General features: G+C 38.2%; 1 protein-coding gene across 1 annotated transcript; it reads right to left on the minus strand.

The window, feature by feature from the left end:
* Positions 1-6,791: 6,791 nt before the first annotated feature.
* On the minus strand, positions 6,792-22,588 carry LOC139151009 (NTPase KAP family P-loop domain-containing protein 1-like). The gene is made up of 8 exons (XM_070723525.1): positions 22,495-22,588; positions 21,602-21,781; positions 19,930-20,095; positions 18,885-19,054; positions 18,458-18,562; positions 10,427-10,619; positions 9,668-9,859; positions 6,792-9,314 (listed from the first exon to the last, which is right to left on the minus strand). Exons 1-8 carry the CDS (start codon positions 22,525-22,527, stop codon positions 7,606-7,608), a joined length of 2,748 nt encoding a protein of 915 aa, XP_070579626.1. The 5' UTR covers positions 22,528-22,588; the 3' UTR covers positions 6,792-7,605.

The following is a 22,588-nucleotide window of genomic DNA, read 5'->3' on the forward strand; positions in this document are numbered from 1 at the left end:
AGAACTTATGAAGAAATCTGGGCACAACTTTTTGAATAAGTTTAGATGTTAGATAAAATCGCAAAAAATCCCAGCTTTAAAAATACTTGTGAACGCATTACACAATACATTTGCTATGTACCTACACAATAGCTATGACTTCATAAGCTTCAACACCTGGCGCATTTGCTACCTGCCTGCACAGGCCACTACAACCATAGGGGATTGCAAAAATATTTGTCCTTGATGTTTGAATGTTAAACATTTGTTCATTACACAAGCTTTACCAGTGTTCCCTGTGTGTCTATTACTTTGTCCTCGCCATCGCTGAATAAAGTTTCAAAGAAAACAGTCAATATCAGTAGAGGGACTGTGCTCTCTCTCTCTCATCCACTTGATTAGTCCCCACCACCGGAATGTGAACGATTATCCCTTTCACTAAACTAGTTAGTAGCTCATAAGGTAAAACTTGTGAGCTGCTAATCAGTTATATGATTTGGCAGAGCAAACTAATGAAGGGGATTAGGGAGGGCAATTAACAGATCTAGATGAAATACTATACTGAGATAGCTAGGGTAAAGTAATAGGCACACACTAGACACAGGTAAGGCGTGTATAATAAAACATATTTAGTACATGACATTTATTGATCATAAATTCTAGATGAATGGTTTGCAATACCCTGTGGAACAACCTGAAGAACAAGAGAGGCAGAACAATAGATAAGATTTTTACTCGTTGTGCCAGAAACTATTTCCCCATCAAAAATGCGGTAAGAAAATGGATGCATGACAAAATGTATTTGGAATTTCAATTCAGCAGCAGATATGTATTGTCTAAGTACATCACAACAGTAACACACACCCTGCCAGCACAGGCTAGTAGACTCTAGTAAAGCTCTTAAAATATTAGATTTGATTGGTTGAAATGTTCAAATGGGTAATGGAAGATGTACAAGTGACCAATCATCTACAGCATTGTACAATGCATTGTCAGAAGCATAGATTATTTATCAGTTATATTTCAAAATAATCAGCTTGATAAAACTTACACAGGCACAAAGAACTGAAGCTATATACACAGTCAATGTCAACTAGAAATTATGTTGGTGCAAGGGACTCAGACTCTGCCTCTGATAAATAAAATACACCAGAGTCAGTTTTCATAGTATTTTTGTCTTTTATTGTAAAGTCACAAATAAGTCCATGGTTTTGATGGAAGTCTGTACAGGCATATATGTACACTTTCTACACATTCATATCATTACAATGGGTTGCTTTCTAACAATGCTGCTCTGAAGAATTTCATTTCTTGCATTTTGGACGAATTCAACATAAAAAACAGACTCACAGATGATATCGGTCTAGATCCATTGCGTGTATTGTTAACATAAATAAATACCACGGACCAATGAAGAAAGAGAAGATGCTGCATTTTTTTCTTTGCACATGACAAATAAAATCACTGCTTTATGGTATTTGTACCAATCATCTCCATCTATTGTTACAATTAACTATAAGGTAGAGTTATATGATCAATAAAACGTCTAAGGATTACATAAACATTTATTCCATACACTACAGATATACACAGGAGCCCGAATGCCAATCTTGCAGTCAAATCAAAAAACATTGATTGGCTACTCAAATTGCGATCTACACCATGCATCCAATCAGAACTCAGTGCCTACAAATTACCTGGTATCGAGAGATATTCTGCGATGTTATACTAAATATCGTGTTGTTAAGTAATATTTTCCCAAACTTTTCTCGCTGTATGCCCTATAAACCGTGACTGTCTATAATCAAGTATGAGATTTCATACAATTTCAGAGATGCCCATAGAACGTTTGCCCTCCACAGACAAATCAAATGCACTTCAGTGTTCTCTGTGCATAGCGCCACAAGCGACGGATCAGTGAATCTCTTGTCATGAGGTGGCATTGTTCCGTCACTGACGGATGGCGTGCTACGATTGCATTATTTACAGGAACGCGGAGAAGACGTACTGACACGGGAGTAAATTCGGGAATTACTCCATCCTGATAACACTGACAAAATATTATATTTGAATGTGGCTCGGAGAAACACTTCAAAAAACTTTCGGACGGCGGTAGTATTCCATTTGCACCGTTACATGTAGATGTCTTTTGTAATTTGCAATATAAGGAACATCAGAAATGTTAGACAAATTTGGAACGGCAGACATGATTAATATTGTAGACTGGAAGATCCGTCACTCGAGGACGCTCCCCTCCCCTCGGGCCTCTTACCCTGAGCACAGAGAGCGCCCTCGAGCGACGGATCTTCCAGTCTAACACGATTGCAGTGTACTTTCAACATTCACCAGGATACGGTCACTCAACCTATAACAGTTGCTCAACAATAACAGAGAAGGGAAAGGTGGCTGACTGTGTGGTATTAATGAGTATTGACAGTGGCAGTAGCATATAGTTTTCAAAGAGCCTTTCTTTCAGCTTCAGTTTTTAAATGCAAGCTCCCAACCACTGAACTCAAGAAATTTAAAATCACAACACAGTTTTCACAAGCATATATTTTCAAAGCTTATATTATGCTAAAACTCAGCATTTTCGTTGTGTAATTGTGTGATTTTCTACACTGTGAAACACTGAGCATGGCTTCAGTCAGGGAGTATAACAGCTATTACTAAGTTAACCAATTAAAGTTGATTCTCGACATGTATCCATATTCCACTGACTGTACATATGGATTGTGTTGATGGGAAAATGGATGTTTAATCCTCTTTACAATAGAAACGATAGCAGAGAGACAGAACAAGTATATATACAGAGTAACCGGACAAACTGGCACCCTCGTTGACGGTCAACAGAACTTTGCCTGCTTTTTCTGGCCGGCAAAGAGGGATGGGAGGACCAGGTGTCAAATCTAAGTTTGCTTGAAAATCTGTTTTCTCCAATTTTTGAATCAATTTTTTAAAATAACATACATACAATATATACTAAACAAGACAATATCAAAATTCAGTTGAATGCCTTTCAGGCTTATTTTAAATGTGTCAACTTTGACAGAAATCCGAAAGACATGTTGGTGATACATGAAACAGAGAGATTATTTAAAACTCAAACACCTTGATATTTGTATTGTCACAAAAGTTTACATGTTCATGTATGTGATATGAGCACTGACAGACTTGCTGCAACTCCATGGCACCAGCTGTTGGTCTTCTTTCATTGTCCTTCCACACACAAGTTCTACCCACATCGGTTACTTTAGGGTATCAACACAAATTCAAATTGAAATTAAAACCTTTCCAAGACTGAACACATCACTTGCAGTTAATTTACGAACTTTTCCTTGCACAACTTCTGGTGCAATATGAGGATTTTTTTTCTGTACATTCTCTTTTTCTTTGGATGACAGATTGTAAGACCCTATGATACTACCTTTTCTTTCCAAAAATCTACGATGGCTAGAACCAGGTTTTATGTCTCATTGATAGAAAAATGTTGTCTGTTTTTAAAAATCACAGTGGAGAAAACTCTTTTCATGTAGATGAGCTATGGCATCTGCTATTAATTTACTGATATAAATCCAGTCTTGCAGTATCCTTGACACTAATTGATTTCCTCTTTGATTTCCGACGACCTTCAATGCCTTACTCAACACCAGGGCTGATCCAACGACACCTCATACGGTATCCGTACTTACTAACGACCACACTCTTTGCGTTTCATGATCATGTTTAATTAAGAGCAAGTGTAACGCTAGGTACAAAAAACCCTATACACAGAAACCTGATAATATCTCGTTCAACTTCAATTATTATGTCATCGAAAATAGGTTTAGACTGACGAGAAATGTAATGAACTATCGAATCACATGGCAAAACTTGTGTATTCGTCATAACGGACGTTCATTTTCGTGAAAATGAGTCAGCATGGTTTGAATGGTTGGGGCACGTGATCAAAATGTGTCAAATAAGAAACTTTTAATAAATTGAAAAATGACAGGCCAATAACTTGGCAAGGTATACATGTACTTACTGACAAAATAGTCTGATACAAACTTGGTCAAAGAATCCTACAAACACGTCACTTCTTTCAACCTCCTGAACCTCTCTTAGTGTAGACACACTTCCAATGTGACCGCATTCGAGTTCTTTTCAGTGGTTATGCCCCATCTGAGATCAACCGGATCAAACTCATACCCGGCTTTACTGCAAACGCTCGACAATCTTGGCCAATACGTTTTGGTCAGTTGTTTACCTTCTGCTTGGACACCGCCAAAGTTCGACCCAAAAAAACACAAGTATACGATGCGATTCTTCTGATTCCTGCCGGTTAGATGGGGTTTGTCAGCAGACTTTCACTCATCTTCAGCAGTTGTGTCCCTCATTTCTAATGACCTGAGTTATACTCAACTAAAGGTACTTGAGAATCCAACAGATTCGATGTCCGTACTGCTATGATGGTCGATGAGGAAAGTTTGAGCAAAAGTTTAAGTTTTTCACTTTGGAGGCGCATACTACCTTGATAGAGTATCACTAACAGCAGTAAAATATGCTGTGTAATGCGTACCATAACTTGGTGGAACAATATTCATCGAAACAACTCACCTAACATTCTCTCAAAGTACAAGCTGTATTTGGTACTGCTGCCAAGGATGTTATTCGCATCGGTATTACATAAGTAGAAGGACCTGGCTACATTCCAAAGACACATTTTATTTCTTTGACGGTGTTGCACCTAACGACCTGAATGCATTAGCAATACAGAGATGAGACTGAACATGAAAAACCGTCGTTTCGAATTCACCAAATATGACGAGAAGAACAGAATGAACATTCAGTTTCAGGATCATATATTTTGACGCTCATCATGACTATCAAGTAATGCGACAGAAGATCAAAAACATGGTGAATTCCTCTAATGCTGTCTTGTTTAAAGTAGAGAGAGCCTCGGGGACTGATAATAGGACTCTCAAACTTTTGCAATACCTTTTTTTTCATCTGCCACTTGTGGGGACTCATTTTAACGTTTTTGAATAAGAAAACTGTTCAACGTCTTGGTTTTTCGAAAATCGAACATTTTATTTTTCCCCGTGGAGTTAACACAGGAATGGCGGACATTTTGAATTCCAAATATCGGTAAATTTTCAGTAATTTGTTTCTCTGAAACCAACCTTTGCACGGTGACCCCTGATTGTTATTGTTGATTTGGTAAGAGAATGATTGAAAAAGTCATTGAGGGAAGTCTGAGCAAAAGTTTAAGACTTTCACTTTCGAGGCACATACTACCTTTAAAAATTGACATGCTCGACTACTCTATCATCTCCTCGACTTGGAAGTATCATTTAAGCTTTCACCTTGATCATAGTCACGTGTTTTCAAATACGTATTTATAAAGTCGTTTCATTCATTCTATGTCACTTCACGTTGTTTTCAGAAAAATAACTGAACCAAAACAGTTTGTCCAGTGACACGATCAAGCGCGCCGAAATCGTAGCATATCGTATCAGTGATTTCAACGTTACTGGACTGTATACCTCTTTATATTAATCAGTTGGCATTAAAATATCTTGCAATTTTCACATATATCCTTCGCATTCTATCCCTTAAAAAATATGCCCTTCCACTGCGTCACAACAACATTTATTTGTATCAGGAAAGGCAAGTAAACTTAATTACTTTTTACTTTATATTTTCTGTTGTTTGCAAAAATGGTCATCGACGAGGAGACGCAGAGAATACAGCATCCAGTCTGAGAGAATTTATTGTCACGCGTACGTGAAGATATGAATGACATCAAGTTGTTCATTTGAGGAATGAAATGCCTATGTGTCACATACATGTAAGTGGCAATATTTGCGTTGGACACTCTTTTATTATGTGTCTTATTCATGGTTGAGAACACAGTTCAAATCCGTGGTTAGTACTACGTGTCTGCACATCCTTAATTCACATGAATTTAGTTCGATAACAAAATCATTACGATAGGAAGTGCAATACATGTACATTGCAAGTCATTGATCCTTATAGGATGGCTAAATAACTGACACATGGATGAAGTGATACATGTAGCAAGTGTTAATTGACGTAGAAAAGAGTCAGGGAAGAGATATTTCAATCCCTGAAATCACACCACCGATCTTGATGAATTGTCTTATTTATCTCACCTCACACCCTCACTCTGGTAGACATCACATTTAAACATCTAGCTGTATTGATTAGCTGAAATGTTTATTAGTGTATAATAAAATACAATAAACCGACTTTCAAAGATAATACCGGTATAATGGTGAAATAGATATCATAAAGGATAATATATATATATATATATATATATATATATATATATATATATATATATATATATATATATACATATATACATATATATATATATATATATATATATATATATATATATATATATATATATTATCTAATGTGCACATTACAATTCTGTGACCATTTTCTGTAAACATCATTACGACAGACATTCATGAAAAGAGCAATAAAACGACAGTTTTATTGTCGACGTCCGTTCCTGACAGTCATGATAAGTTTGCGACCTTCTTTGATAGCGATTCTCACAGCCTTGGCTGTTTTGATTGTTCAATTTAAAGCTGAAGGTGAAACTTTGTCTGCTATACCGATGGATGTCTCCAGATTTATCCCCAGCACAATGTCACCTAGTCAGTACGACAAACGATTGTACAGCGACTATTCCGTACTTCCACTTAAAGAAAATCCTTTGTTTGCCATCCTCGGATTTTTGAAAAACCTACCAGCCAGCCAGGAAAAATACAAATACAGACAAAAACAGAAGTGTAGTAACATAAGCTCATTTTTTATTTGTTTTCTCTCTGTAAATTAATATTTTGTTTGTAATAGCGTTAAAATTGTGTTTGTTTTCTTAATTTTATCCGAAAACCTACCAGAATGCGGACGGCAAACAAAGGATTTTATTTAAAGTGCTTAATCAAGAATGGAAGTATATTGAATGTTTTGGGATGAAATCAACTAAATGAATAAAAAGAAAGGCAAACTGCATTCACAGTGTTCTCTTTTGGATGCAGGAGAGGCATAAAATAAAAGCATTAACTACAATGAAGACAAACTATTCTTTATCTCCGTAAATAAACAAACTCTTTTTCATTCGCTGGAGAAAAAGACTTCTAGTCACTTCAATACTTTCCAATATTTCTTAATTTACCTACTAAGACATTTAGACGAAAAGAATTAAATTTTCATCTACACTTTTCTGAATGAAACTTTCAACCATTCGCTTATTAATTCAACAACACAAGTCCGAGTGTGGTGTCATTGTGCAAAGTCAAAGTGTACCAAAGAAATGAATTACCTAACATTCACTCGTATTTGATAATCAAAATAAACGCATCTCTCTCAGTGTTAACTCTGCGGGCAAAAACAAAATTTTAGACTTTTCGACAAACTAAGACAGTGAACTTTTTTTCTTAATCTGTGAGCTTTAAAATCAAGAGATTTGAAAATTTAACTATTCATAAGTGACGTACCACACTTACTAAAGTGTGTAACTTTTCGATTCTGAAGTCTGTCTTAAATTTTGACATTTCAAAGAGAAAATATATTCAGACGTTATCAAGATGGCTGTAGTCGAATTTATCTATTTGTAATGTCACATCTTGCCTGCGCATGCCTGATCGAGTACATGATGGCGGGGTCGAGATGTATGGTGTAGGGTAGTATTTGGCGAACATCTTCCACGTCAAAGTTCTCCATCTCGGTGTTCAATAGTTTTTCAAATAGTTCAGGGTCGGCATCAAGAGTTATAAGCATTTTCCAATCTCTTGGCTTGTCCAACCTATCTTTAATCTGCTGACAAATATCTTTAAGCTTGTCGGATAACTTCACCGTGTGACACATTTCGACTCCAAGATCTCTTTTCTCAAAGCTGTCTTCAATGAAATGAATCATGTGAGCCGACCTGTAAGGCCATTGGTCGAGGAGCACTATCCACAGAACCAATTCACTAGGTAGGAACGCGGGAGGGCGTCCCATCACTTTCACCATGTGAGCTGTTACACAGAGGGTATTGTAGATATTCTTGATACTTCTAGGGCATCCCTTGATGAACTTCAGAACTCCATTTTGTAGTTCATCTAACATACTTTTCATGAAGGTGTCATCTTCTTTGTTTTTCTTAACACTAACTTCTAACAATTCAGTTTCTTCTTCGTCAATCTTCATTCTGCGTTGTCTTGTCTTTGGTTCCATCATTTCCTCTTCTCCGTCTCCTTCGCTGAAGTTTTCTTGACTTCCGCTGAAAGCATCGATTTTGAGTTGCTCAAGATAGGAACGCTTTGACTTCTGAGTCATCAATGGGACACAGAAACGAATTTGAAGAAATCGTTTGAGATATTCGTGTCCTGTAAGGAAAGCCTTCTGGGAGACAGCACCCAAGCGTTTTTCGATGGCCCCTGCGACAATCCTTGGGTCTATCGCAACGATGCATATGAACGGAGAGTTTTCGTCAGATAACAATATCTTCATTGCGTCTATCACGTCAACCGCTTTGTCATAAGAACATCTATCCAGATCGTCGACTGTGATCACTACACGGACAGGTTTCTTCTTATACCTGGCAATCCAGTTAATCAGTGCCGAAGCGACCAAAACTTCACGTTTTATATCTGCCATGAATCCTAGTTTATCAGAAAAATTTGGTTTGTTTACCATGCTTTCGATTTTCGCCTTTTGGGACTTAATTAATGTCGAGACAACATTCACGATATTCTTTACATTGGTGACGAGCGCCATACTCAAAACGGTCACAATAGCGCCCTCTACCGCAATGACTGCGTTACTGAAAGTAAATGGCGAATCTGACTCCGGGATGGTAGTGTTCGATTCAAGTTCAGAGTCGATCTTGATTTCACCGATACCAATCAGAATGGCGAGAATCACTCCAACAATGAACAGGATGATTGAAAAAGCCAACAGACAGAAATTAGGGATTGGAACAATAATCTTCGTCTTCCGTGATATCTGTTTCGGCTCTCCCTTGGCGGATTTGCTCTGAAGGTAGAGTTCACTCGACTTGGCGACGATGCGGAAAAATCTTGTCTTCCAGTAACCGGCGTATCTTTCGATTTTACCGACGAGGTTGGTGACAATTCCCGCCCACAGAACATTGGACCCTGCATACTCCCAGGCATTGAATTTTACAAAAATGAAATCCGTTTCGTTGGTATCAAACACTTTCTGCGGCGGCGGTGGATAGTAAAAGAGAATCAACAGCAGAAGCTTGAATTCACTCCAGCCACCACCTTTACTGACTCGATATGCTGACTGCATTTTGCACAAAATACCTGGATAAAAAGAAATGACGGGTTCAGGAGTCCTATAATGAAATCACTTTGTTAATATATTTCGGTTTTAAAGTAGCCTGTTAACAAAAAAGTGTGAAAATTCCCCATAAATAATCGGCAAAGATGTCAAAATTCAAAATTCTTCAAGATAGAACTTACTGCGATCCAGTTTCTTGTATTCTATCGTACAACACAACCCCTTTTCATCATTGTTAACGAGAAACAATTAATGTAATAAAATATTGTTTCCTATTACTATGAAGCCAAAATTACACAAGAGAAGTCATTTAGATTTAAGTTTTAGGATTAAAGGTTTTAACTTTGAGTTGAAGGAAATTTCTACTATGTCTTACTTGTCAGTAATTTCACCAGAAACGTTTTCCCCGAACCACAGGGCCCTAATATTCCAATGGTTAGAGGCGTTGGTAACTTTGTACTGTACAGTGCGTTGGCAAGACCCTTTGCATACTTTGTGTGTCCCGCGGAATCGAGGTCCACGTCTCGATCACTTAGGAGTTCAAAACCAATGGATTGACGCTCAGTATCTGAAGATGAAAATAGACGGATTTAAGCACATCGCCCTCTTTGGGGGATTTAGTATTACTGAACGAGATCGAACGCATCCGGATGTTGATGATGATAATGATGATAATGATGATTATGATGGTGGAGGCGGTGATAAGGAGGATGAACAGATAGTTGTTGTGGTTGTGGGTGCAACAGCCACGGCGATATTCAATGATATACAAGCACTGTAATTAAATGATCGGTTAAATTGATTGTCAGTTTTACTAAACTTGAATTACGTCGAATTAAATTACCATAACTTTGTTTTGGTGTGATAAGAACGTACTTGTCTAAATGAACTCTGTTTACGATGATCAACCAGGTTGAGATATGAAAACAGTTCTCTTCCGGTTTGTTGGAATTAAATGATAAATTTGATAATAATGCAAACACTGTCAGCAGTCTGGCTGTATTAAGACAAATCGGAGTGAGGTTTTTTTAGGAACACGCTGTAAATATGTAAACTAAACCTAATAGGTTTGTCAACTTCAAAAGCTTAACACGGTCGAAAAGGCCGACATGTACATTGCAGAATAATGGCCTACCTGATGGCATCGAATCAACTACGGTGGCGCTATTAATTCTGGACTGTACCACTTGTTGGATTCTTTCACTTGTATATTGCATTGGTGTTTTGTTTTCACTGTTCTCAGCTTCTTGCAAGTCAGGACAAAGTTTCAGCAAACGGAGAAGTACATTTTTGGATTCACATTTAGCAGCAACATGTACCGCCGTTTCCTATTGTGGCATTTAAAACATGAGATAGTCAAAAACATCGCCGTAAATATGTACTAACACGGCTTTCAAAGTGTACAGTGCGAATTTTTGCCGAGATTGAGCCTTGCAGGCTAGGATTTTAGTCTATTAGCTTTTGAGTGGAACTTAAGGTCTTCCGAAAGTGTTATACAGAATGGAGATATTGTCACTATGTATCAAAAACTGTTAAGTATGATTTGAAAGTTGCGTGAGGGCGCCCTCATAATACTGACCTAAACCACAGAGTAATATCACAGACAGAGTGGCAACACTTGCATGCCTTTTGTTCCATGGTCGTCTCTGTAGACTATTGGCTTTTCATATTAAAATGAGCTTAAAAGGTGTTAAACTTTTTGGAGGCTTGGTTTGTGGTTGATAATTACACGAGATTATGCGAAACATACGACGAGATGGCATCGTACTGCCAGTCGCGTAGCAACCATAGTTACTTTGTGAGCTCTCAGGCCAGAAACACTGTGTTACGTGCAGAGAAAACGAACAAAAGGGTGAACTCAGCAAATAACGTTTAAACAAAATTTATTACGAAAATAAAACTAATTGCTAAGTCAGGGATAGAGTACAAGCTTTAAAAGTGTACAGACTACTTATCTCAGCTGGGACGGCAGAGCTCCAGTCTCAGAGTTGTAACAGTCAGTCGGATGAATGAACAGTCCTTTGGCTTGCAGGCTTGAAACTGCACAAAGTCCACAGTATAAATCCAGCGTTGACAGTGAAGGTCTTGAAAAGTCTTGAAAATGACTACTGCTGGAGTTTAGTAACACACAAGAGACACGATCCCAAAAGTCTGACTGGAAGCTGTGCACGTCCCTTTTATAAAGGCATATAAGAACAATCTAGAACTTTTATTGACATGCTAATTACTGTTCTAAAATTATCTCCCTCACACAACTAATCAACTTTCCAGAACATTCCAAACATGACTAATTGAATTCAAGGTTGTGAGGTCATCAAGGGCAGTGACCTTGAGAATGTTCTAGACTAATTGAACTCAGGTCATGATGAGTGTGGGGGGAATGACCTACATAACACACCCCCTCTTCAAAAGGAAAATTTTTCAAAGAAAAATCTTTCTTTTGCAAATGTAATCTTGAAAAAGATTTAAGTACTCAATTTTTTTTTTTCTCTAAAGTAAAATTTCTTGAAAGTGAACAACAATAAACTCTAAATACGAGAGAGACAGTCTGCAATTAAATTGTCTCTGCCTTTGATATGTCTAATATCAAGATTAAACTCCTGTAACATTAAACTCCATCTTAGCAATCTCTGATTTTTGCCTTTAAATTTCTGCAGAAAAACAAGAGGGTTGTGATCAATATAAACCACTATTGGCTGATTTGAAGAAGTAACATAAACTTCAAAATGCTGTAAAGCTAATATCAAAGATAAACACTCTTTTTCAATTGTAGAGTAGTTTCTCTGGGATTTGTTAAATTTGCGTGAAAATAGCAAACAGGATGATCTACACCATGACTATCCTCTTGCAATAAAACAGCACCAGCAGCCGTATCACTAGCATCCACAGCTAATTTGAATGGCAAAGTGAAATCTGGTGCAGACAACACTGGAGCACTTTGCAGTATGGCTTTAAGTGTATCAAATGCATGTTGGCATTGCTCTGACCAAACAAACTTTACTTTCTTTTTAAGTAAGTTAGTCAACGGCTCAGTAATCGTGGAGAAATTTGGACAGAATTTTCTGTAGTAACCAGCCATACCGAGAAAGCGCATCAGTTGTCGTTTGCAGTTTGGTATGGGAAAACTTGAAATGGCACTGATTTAGCATCAACAGGTTTTACCTCACCCTGTCCTACAGTATGTCCGAGGTAAGTTACCCTCGCCCAACCAAACTCAGATTTGGCAAGGTTGACAGTCAACATTGCTTTACTCAGTCTCTCAAAGAACTTCCGCATGAGCTTGATGTGTTCCTCCCAGGTGTCACTATACAGGACGACGTCGTCAACGTAGGCTACACACCCGTCTAGCCCGGATATGACGTCGTTGATCATCCGTTGGAACGTTGCCGGAGAGTTCTTCATTCCGAATGGCATCACCTTGTACTGGAACAATCCGTCTGGTGTAACAAAGGCGGATATTTCACGAGCACGATCCGTCAGAGGGACTTGCCAAAATCCCTTCAGTAGGTCAAATTTCGTCACATACTTGGCTTTTCCCACTCGGTCGATGCAGTCATCAATCCTCGGGATTGGGAAAGTGTCTGTCTTTGTTAAAGTGTTGACCTTTCTAAGTCCGTGCACATACGATAACTGTGATCTGATTTGGGAACAAGTATGCACGGCGAACTCCAGTTACTTTTACTGGGTTCAATAAAGTCATTGTCCAGCAGGTATTTGACTTCTTCCTGGAGATATTTTGCTTTTGTTGGATTCAGTCTGTATGGATGTTGTTTTACAGGCTTACTGTCCCCAACATCAACGTCGTGATAGATGACGTTTGTCCTCGTTGGAACATCTTGAAACAGGTGTTTATATTCGTGGAGCAGTTCTTTCACCTGTTGTTGTTGTTCTGGCTGGAGGTGTGCCAACTTTGTAGACTCCAGCTTCTCCAGGATTTCTGAGTTCTGAAGCTTGACCGAGCCCAGCTTTGAGTTTAGAGTATTTTCACTCAAGTCAGTTTCAGTATCACTATCTTCATAATGGCCAGAACTGACGGTACTGACAGGCTGAGTTATAGTAGGATTATCCCTATCCAAATATGGCTTAAGCATATTTATGTGACATAGCTGTTTTTGTTTTCGCCTGTCAGGTGTTATTATGATGTAATTTAAATCACTCAATTTCTTATCAATTAGATATGGCCCAAAGTAACGAGCATGGAGTGGTTTGCCAGGAATTGGAAGTAGAACAAGAACCTTTTGACCTGGTTCAAACTTCCGTTTTGAAGTGCTTTTATCATATTTGGTTTTCATTGACTGCTGAGATGACTCAAGATTTTCTCTGGCTAATTCACATGCTTTAGAGAGTTTTGTACGAAAATCTGACACATATTGCAAAATATTCAGACAATCATCATCGTCTGATAGGAATTTCTCTTTAACGAGCTTAAGTGGGCCACGGACTGTATGTCCAAATACAAGCTCAAATGGGCTAAAACCAAGAGACTCCTGAATTGACTCTCTAACAGCAAAGAGCAAAAAATGAATTCCTTCATCCCACTGCTTCTCTGTGTCAAAACAGTAGGTCCTAATCATGTTTTTCAAAGTTTGATGAAATCGCTCAAGAGCACCCTGACTTTCTGGATGATAGGCGGATGACCTATACTGTTTAATGCCTAGCTGATCCATTACTTGTTGAAAAATTCCAGACATAAAGTTGGAGCCTTGATCGGACTGGACACTTTAGGGAGGCCAAATAAAGTGAAAAATTTGACTAAAGCTTTCACTATAGTCTTTGTCTTTATATTTCTCAGTGGTATGGCTTCTGGGAACCGAGTTGATGTACACATAATTGTCAACATGTACTCATTTCCTGATCTTGTTTTTGGTAGGGGCCCAACACAGTCTATTAGTATCCTACTAAATGGTTCTTGAAATGCAGGAATTGGTTGTAAAGGGGCCTTTGGAATGGTCTGATTTGGCTTTCCTACCATTTGACATGTGTGACAAGTTTTACAGAAATGTGCTACATCCTGCCTGAGATTAGGCCAATAAAAGTGACTGAGAATTTTATGATAAGTTTTCCTTACTCCCAAATGACCAGCCCAGGGCGTTTCATGGGCCAGGCGCAATATTTCAGCACGATAGGGCTTTGGAACCACAATTTGATGTTTTATAGCCCAGTCGTCATCAACCAAGACATCTGGAGGTCTCCATTTACGCATGAGAATACCAGATTTTGTATAATAGGAAACAGAGCTATCTGAAGTTTTATCTTCATCATCTGGGTCTTTGTGTTGTTCTGCAATGAGATTTGATCTAGAAAATGTCTGACTTTGGTCAGCAGAAGTTTTACTGGAAGTTTCAAATCCACGAGGGATAACGGAATGATCCGTGTCAAACACCTGACTGAGAAAGGTGTCATTTAAGTCAACATCTGTGACATTATTTTTGAGAGTATTTTGATTCTCAGAAGTTTTCTTTGACATGGCTCGAGTAATGGCACATGATGGGAAAAGGCCGGGAATGTCTTCCTCTATTGGCTCTGGATTTTGATCTAAACTAGGATTATCAGTCACAAGTGGATTAGTAATGACCTTGTCCCCAGCAAGGTCGTTTCCAAGAAGAAGGTGAATCCCTTCAAAGGCAAAAAAGGCCTAATACCTAAAGTCACAGGTCCAGAAACAAAGTCCGAAGACAAATAGACATTATGGAGAGGAACAGGAATGTAGTCATTACAATCTACCCCCTTAATAAGAACTTTAGAACCTGAAAATGACTTTTCAGAAAACGGCAGGGTATCTGCCAACAAAAGAGACTGGGAAGCCCCGGTATCTCTTAAAATTTTGACAGGGGTAGCGGAAGAGAAATCACTAGAAAGTGATATAAAACCATCATGAATAAATGGTTCGAAAATACCCATAATGCTATCTTGAGAGGAATTGACCTTGACCTCATTAATTGGGGATAAGAGGGGTTTAACCTCAGAAAATGTGTTGCACACATTATTAGACTCTAATTGAGTTGATGAAGAAATAAAGCCGGTTGGCTTAGATCCACTTTGACCACTTTGACCTTCACGTTTTCTTTTCAACTTGAAACACTCTGACATTAAATGGCCGTCTTTCTTGCAATAATTACAAGAAAGTGTACGAACTGTTTGTCAGAAGGAGATTGAGACTTGGATCTGATGATGTGGAAGTGTTACTTGAATTTTGTGAACTGTTGTCATTTGATTTCCTACTCTCCTTTGAAAATTCTTGGATGAAAAGGAGGAGTTAAATTTACCTGCATTGTTTCTGTATGAAAAGGACTGGGATGGTTTGCTGAGAAATGAAGATTTGTGGGTCAATGAATAATCATCGGCCAAACGTGCAGCAACCTCTAATGTATCTGCCTTTTGTTCATTGATAAACGTCTTGATGTCACTCCGGATGCACCTTTTAAATTCCTCAATCAAAACAAGCTGTCGTAATTTGTCATAATTCTGACTGACCTTTTCAGAAGAGCACCAACGATCAAACAGTTGTTCTTTTGTTCGAGCAATTCAACATAAGTTTGATCCTTCACCTTCTCACAATCCCTAAATTTCTGACGGTAAGCTTCAGGCACCAACTCATAGCCCTTGAGAATTAATTCCTTCACAGAATCATAATCTGAAGCCTGCTCTACTGACAACTGAATGTAAATTTCTCTGGCTTTACCCACCAAAGCACTCTGCAAAAGCATAGACAGACTCTTAGGCCATTCAGACTCTGAGCAACTCCTTAGGCCAATTCAGACTCTGAGCAATTTTCTCAAAATGAAGGAAATATTTATCAACATCCTTTTCTTGGAAGGGGGAACTAACCTGAATGCTTAGTGATGTCAAAATTGTCTGAAGGAAGAATTTTCCTGACTTTCCAAGCTCTAAACGTCTCATTTCTAACTGCAGTCGGTGTTCAGCTAATTCTCTTTCCTTTTCTTTTTCCTCTCTTTCTTTCTCCCTTTGTCTTTCTTCCATTTGCAATTCTTTTTCTTTCATTTCCAATTCCCTCTCTTTCTGTCTTTCTTCCATTTCTAATCTTTCCTGCCTTTCTTTTTCTTTCTGTCTTTCTTCCATTTGCAATTCTTTTTCTTTCATTTGTAATTGCATTTGTATTTTTTCTTTTTCTAATGCCAATTTTTTAAGCTCCAAATCTGCCTGAATTTCTAATTCTAATTTTTTGAGTTCGAAGGAAGACTCAGGCTCATAATCTTTTAAGGCAGACTCTTCAAAATGGCCAGAATTAACTAAATGTTTTGCAATCTTGAATTGAATTTCTCGCTTGCGCATAGATCTTTTGACTTCTACTTTAAGGAAATTGGCCAGTGTTATGAGGTTGTCTTTTCTGAGGGAATTAAATGTGTCCTGATCAAGGTCATCCATAAATTCGTCTGGCTTGAATTCCGCCATGATTGAATTTTGCTGAGTTCACAGTATACAGTAGTTTTGAAAAGGCAGGCAAAATGTTGTCAAACGGCTCAAAATATTCGGCTCCCGGACGAGCCCCCAATTTGTTACGTGCAGAGAAAACGAACAAAAGGGTGAACTCAGCAATAACGTTTAAACAAAATTTATTACGAAAATAAAACTAATTGCTAAGTCAGGGATAGAGTACAAGCTTTAAAAGTGTACAGACTACTTATCTCAGCTGGGACGGCAGAGCTCCAGTCTCAGAGTTGTAACAGTCAGTCGGATGAATGAACAGTCCTTTGGCTTGCAGGCTTGAAACTGCACAAAGTCCACAGTATAAATCCAGCGTTGACAGTGAAGGTCTTGAAAAGTCTTGAAAATGACTACTGCTGGAGTTTAGTAACACACAAGAGACACGATCCCAAAAGTCTGACTGGAAGCTGTGCACGTCCCTTTTATAAAGGCATATAAGAACAATCTAGAACTTTTATTGACATGCTAATTACTGTTCTAAAATTATCTCCCTCACACAACTAATCAACTTTCCAGAACATTCCAAACATGACTAATTGAATTCAAGGTTGTGAGGTCATCAAGGGCAGTGACCTTGAGAATGTTCTAGACTAATTGAACTCAGGTCATGATGAGTGTGGGGGGAATGACCTACATAACAACTGCCTCACGCCAATCAAAACATAACACGCCAGCAGTTTCATAAACATGTCCTTTCTTGGCGCACGTGTAAAGACGGTATGACTGACCGTAAACCATTGAGTAAAAACCAGACAGTATCGATAAAAGACTTTCAAATTTGGTTCAAACACACTCATTATATATTCATAAAAATATGAGAGGAATTTTTTAAAACGGTAAAACCCACTTTCCTGAAGCTCAAACACTTCCGTTTCGCCAGCACATCAATTCCGATCAGCACCACACGACAACAACAACACAAGCTTTGTCGAACATACTTTCGCTGAACAATTGGTGAAAATCCGAAAATTACCGAAGGGTGCATGGTCGGCACTCTTCGGAAAAGAGAGCCAAGAGCTTCGTGAGGCGAGGCAAACATGGGTTGCTTACGTAACCGCTTCACGCCTTAAACAATAGCTGTTGCCACTCTGTCTGATATTACTCTGTGCCTAAACTAACTGTCTGCGTGTACATACGTGGTTACCATTATTTACATTGAAAGAGAAAAATGTATACATTCTCCGTCTATTAAAAATAATCACCCAACCTGTTACTTATCTTATGTAGATCTTTATCAGTATTTAAAATTGGAAAACACTTCAAAAGAAAAAAGTTTTGGTCTACTCTTTGTCCCTGACGAACTGAGTTTTGATATTTATCTTCTCAATGAACATGAAGTCTATATACATCAGAACATATTTCCTTGTGATCTTGTGATCTATTAGGCACGACTGAGCACTTTTTAGTTTCCCCAAAAAGTCAAGTGATCGAAAACATATGTACATCGTAATTCTGGCAACCTAAAAGAGTGTTGACAATGGTGAATTGCTTACTTAAGTAAATATCTGTCAAAATGGCGTGATGCAACACTCGGTCTGATTAAACTTTTACAAGTTTTACAGGTTCAGATATTGGATTTTACCGGAAGTTTTTCGAATTAGAACCATACGAATGGACAGAGCAGTCTATGTTTTCTGTACGAGTGATGAGCATGTTTGAAGAATCAAACCAATGAGGACAGAAGCGAATTGCTGAATTTGCAAACTCAAAAATCACTCACCCCTTCTGAGTTTCTGGACGCGATATCGTCCTCATTATAGTTTTCTAGTAATTTATCAATGGCGTCTACATCATTCATCATGGCTGCTGCCGATAAGTCATTGGCCTGAATTTAATAAGTATGCGATAGCAGCAATATCAGTAAAAATAAATCATCATACAAAGAATGAAAAAATAAAGATGTGCTTTCCCTTCGAAAACGTCATATGTGCATGATCTCCTGTATATCATTCAACATTAAAGTTACTTTTACAAATCTTCCTTTAGCAACAATGTTGAATGCCATAACCAATGACTAAATCATGTGATTTCTCTTTGAAGGTAATATGGAATATATCCTTAAAGATAAATCGTTAGATCTGTAATTTGTTTTGAGTCACCACCAGATAATAATTACTCTAACATTTTTATCAGACAGGCAAGCTTACCTTATCTTGCGATGTTTCTCCCAGGGCGAGTTTTACGTCAATTGTGAAGAGTGGGCCTTCAGCCCCGGTGTCCTTAAATAACTGCCGTGGACTAATGTTCGAATCGAGCAGCCCGGTCAAAATGAGATATGAAGTGCCCCTCATGTCTGACGACTTGAAGTCTAGATCTCCTGCGTATGGTAAACCAGACGGAGTCAGAATCTTTTGCATGCTGTCTTCACTAACAACAACAAAACAATGAGACTGACAAGATCTTAGTTATATTTTTATTTTATTAAACTTTGTTTAACGAGGGTAGCCTGGTAAGCTTCAGTAAAGATGCTTATCTTCCCCAGGGCCCTCAGATGATCATACAAACTGATACAAAGCAGAACAACATGAAACATGACTAACAAAGCTAGCACAACACAGTGCACAGAAAAGAGTTGCCAGCAGTGAACCTGCAAACAAGAAATATGAATGCACAATCACACTAGACGACAAAAACAATTTGACAAGAAAACTAAAACTCACAAACACAAAAATTATTCCCAATAAGCTTTAAGATAAGCAGTTTTAAAACTGCTCAATGAGTTACTAGATCTTATATTTAAATCGACATTATTCCACTGATTGGCACTATTTACAGTAAACCCCTTTTGATAAAAATCCTTATTTGTTGCAGGAACCACTAACAATTTGCATATTAGATCTTTTAACTCTTTTATGATCAATTTCTGTAAAAAGACTTGTCATATATTGCTCTGCAAGATTATTTAAACTTTTAAAATCCATACAAACATTCTTATAAACTATTTTATCTGGTAATGGCATTATATGCATTGTTTTGAATAAAAGCTGGGTCGAAGCATTATACCTTGCATCACACACCACTATGATAGCACGTTTCTGAATCGTATGCAACCCTTTCATAAACGGTGATGCTCCCCATAAATGACAACAGTAATCCAAGTGTGGTAAAATATAGCTATTATAAAAATCTTACAACAAACACAGTTTGGTAAAATACCTAGTTTGAAAAAGAATATGGACGAGAATTATTTACCTTGAATGTCCATTTTTGACAAAGGCCTTCCACCTTCGTCATGAGCAAACAACCTCCACTTCATAGAGCCATCATGGTTAGAACAACATGCAATTTTCCCTTCCTGTATCTTGAGGGCGCCAAACTCGAATTTCCAAGCAACAAGAGGGAGCGCTTCAGAACCAAGCTGGAGGAAAAGACAGGAGAATCATCAATGATACAACCCTCTCAGGCAATAGTATATTGTACATGTCATGTAATATTGCGTGACAAACTATGAATATTTGTGGCATTCTGATGGGAATAAAATATTTCTTTAAAAGATCACAGGGTCTTTCAGACAGTATACACTTCAATATTAACGGTAGACTGTCGACAGTCCCTCGTGCCTTCTGTGCTTTTATCAGACTTATACACCGTGACATGTTGCAAGTGCCGTGTGCATGCTTTTCTACTATAGCCGAGAACCTCTGGCTCGAGCTACACTAACGTAGAATTTGTCGATACACGAAAAAGTTATTCTCATTTAAAAACTACTTTTTCGCTTTAAACGTGGAAATACTTGTGACTTTGGTACAAAAGTCTTACAGGGTCGGGGGAAGGACACAAGGGAAAAAGAGGAAGCGTGTGGGGAAAGGGAAAAAGGGAAGGAGAAGTGTTCTAAATATAGAGACAATGAGAGAAAGTTTGAACACTGAGACGGCACATGCCTTGTAAACAGAAAGAGGTTAATTGAGGCGGAGTGAAATGTACTTCGTGCAAGCAACTCGTTGACCTAGAAGAGTACGACCAATCGGCTATTATCTCGTTTTGAAGTGACTGGAATATATACACTGACATTTTTTCCCGCAATTTAGCGAGATAAGGTTAATTCAAAGAATTAGAGCGGCGAAAGTTAAAGGCCTTCATTGCCAAGGAAAACGAATTCCCTTGCAGAAATGAAATGACCTATGACCCATGAAATTGACAACGTATGTCGGCTCTTGAACATTGCTTTGGACTGTATGTATAGCCTTTAAAGTTTTGATGTAAACCATGTCTGAGGTCAGCAGTTCAACCAATACTGTAATATACATTCATTTGATCGAATCAGCTCTGAACATTGACTGAATATTTCTATCGTGCATGAGTCTCCGCAATCCAAGCCCTACCCCTAATTTTGGTTGGTTTGCGCAGACCCATACCCAACTTGATCCGAGTCTACTTTGAGAGGAAATCCGGAAAGTTACAGGTAAAACTTTCAACTGTAAGTTTTTGTGTGTAACTTTGATACAGCCTTGACACGGAGTGGTGTCATTTTCACTTGCTGGACTGTACTCTAAGTTGTCGACAACAAGCCGTGTAATTCTTGGCGTAGACTTGTTTATTTTTATGGGTGACGTGACTTAAACAAACATTGGAAAGTTCCGGGTAAAATCTGCGACGTGTGAATCGCTGCTTTACCGAGAACAAGGGAAGCTATTAGGAGACTGCGCCGACTGATTCCAACAGTCAACCTATAGAGCATTGTAGGATGTCATAGCGTCGTGCAAAACTAAACTGACACAGCGTTGTTAAGTTTATACGCGATGGTAACCGTACACGTTTTGGGTTTTGAAAACGTCATTAACGCACAATGACAACTAATACCCGTTGGGTGTCTTGCATTCCAGTGTTTGTCAGAAGTAAAATCTCAATGGGAATGAAACCGTACCTTTATCCCACGTTGATAGAACAGGCCAGTTTTCCAGCCGTCGACTATATGTGTTTTGTTCCCATCTCCATATTCTCTTACGTACTGATCTTGTTGTGTCGAGTACTGCAGTTTGAAGTGACCATTTGTCCGCTCTTGTTGGTTCAGAGTAAAAACCTCTCCAGTGGGTTTGCCAAATCGCTGAAATTTAATCAAAGTCATTATAGCTATCAGTATATTCGCCTCCCTTTTAAGATTGAGGTGTATCGGACATTTAAGCCCCTCTGCACCTTGAAATTCCTCTCAAAACTTTCGTTTAGTTGTTTGAACTCTGGACTTGTGATTTCTTTCACTGAAGAATAAGCTTGCCATCTTTCCCAACTTACGCTGTTTACACAAATTCACCCTTGTTACCTTCTTTATCTTTTCCAATAAATCTCTGCGTCTTATTGGGTTCAGATTAACTCAAAATGGTGAAATGAATCAATACATTCCGTGAATATTTAACATTTTCACTTTCGATTTCAGGTTAAAACAATGCAAGGTGTGTTCATCGATATAATTTGACGCTGACGTCGTCAAAGGTGATCTTATCGATTTCAACTTCATTTCACCCATTTGTTATTTTGTAATTATGTACACTGATACAAAAATTGAAAAAATAATAAACGATCAGTGAAGAAATTACCAGTTTTTGTAATGCCAAACAACCTTCAGTTCACTTGAACTGCGATTAGCAATACGCGGACTTGGCAGTTGATGTCTAGCTCTCAAACCATGTATCGTAAAGATAGTGTTCTCAAGCTAGCCAGAAACACCAACCTGTTCGGGACTTCTCCCATCTGTTATACTTCTATATTAAAATTCCGCCAGATTCTGAAGTTAAAATAAGATTAAATATGTTCAGCATTTACCTTTTCTTCGTGACAGAAGTTAGCCGCAGCCATTTTCGCTTTCTTCAAGTTCCTTTCTGCGCTTGCGGGAAATTCCCAAATCAGTTAGCTTTGG

This window comes from Ptychodera flava, chromosome 15 (assembly GCF_041260155.1).
Source record: "Ptychodera flava strain L36383 chromosome 15, AS_Pfla_20210202, whole genome shotgun sequence".
In the NCBI taxonomy this organism is placed as follows: domain Eukaryota; kingdom Metazoa; phylum Hemichordata; class Enteropneusta; family Ptychoderidae; genus Ptychodera; species Ptychodera flava.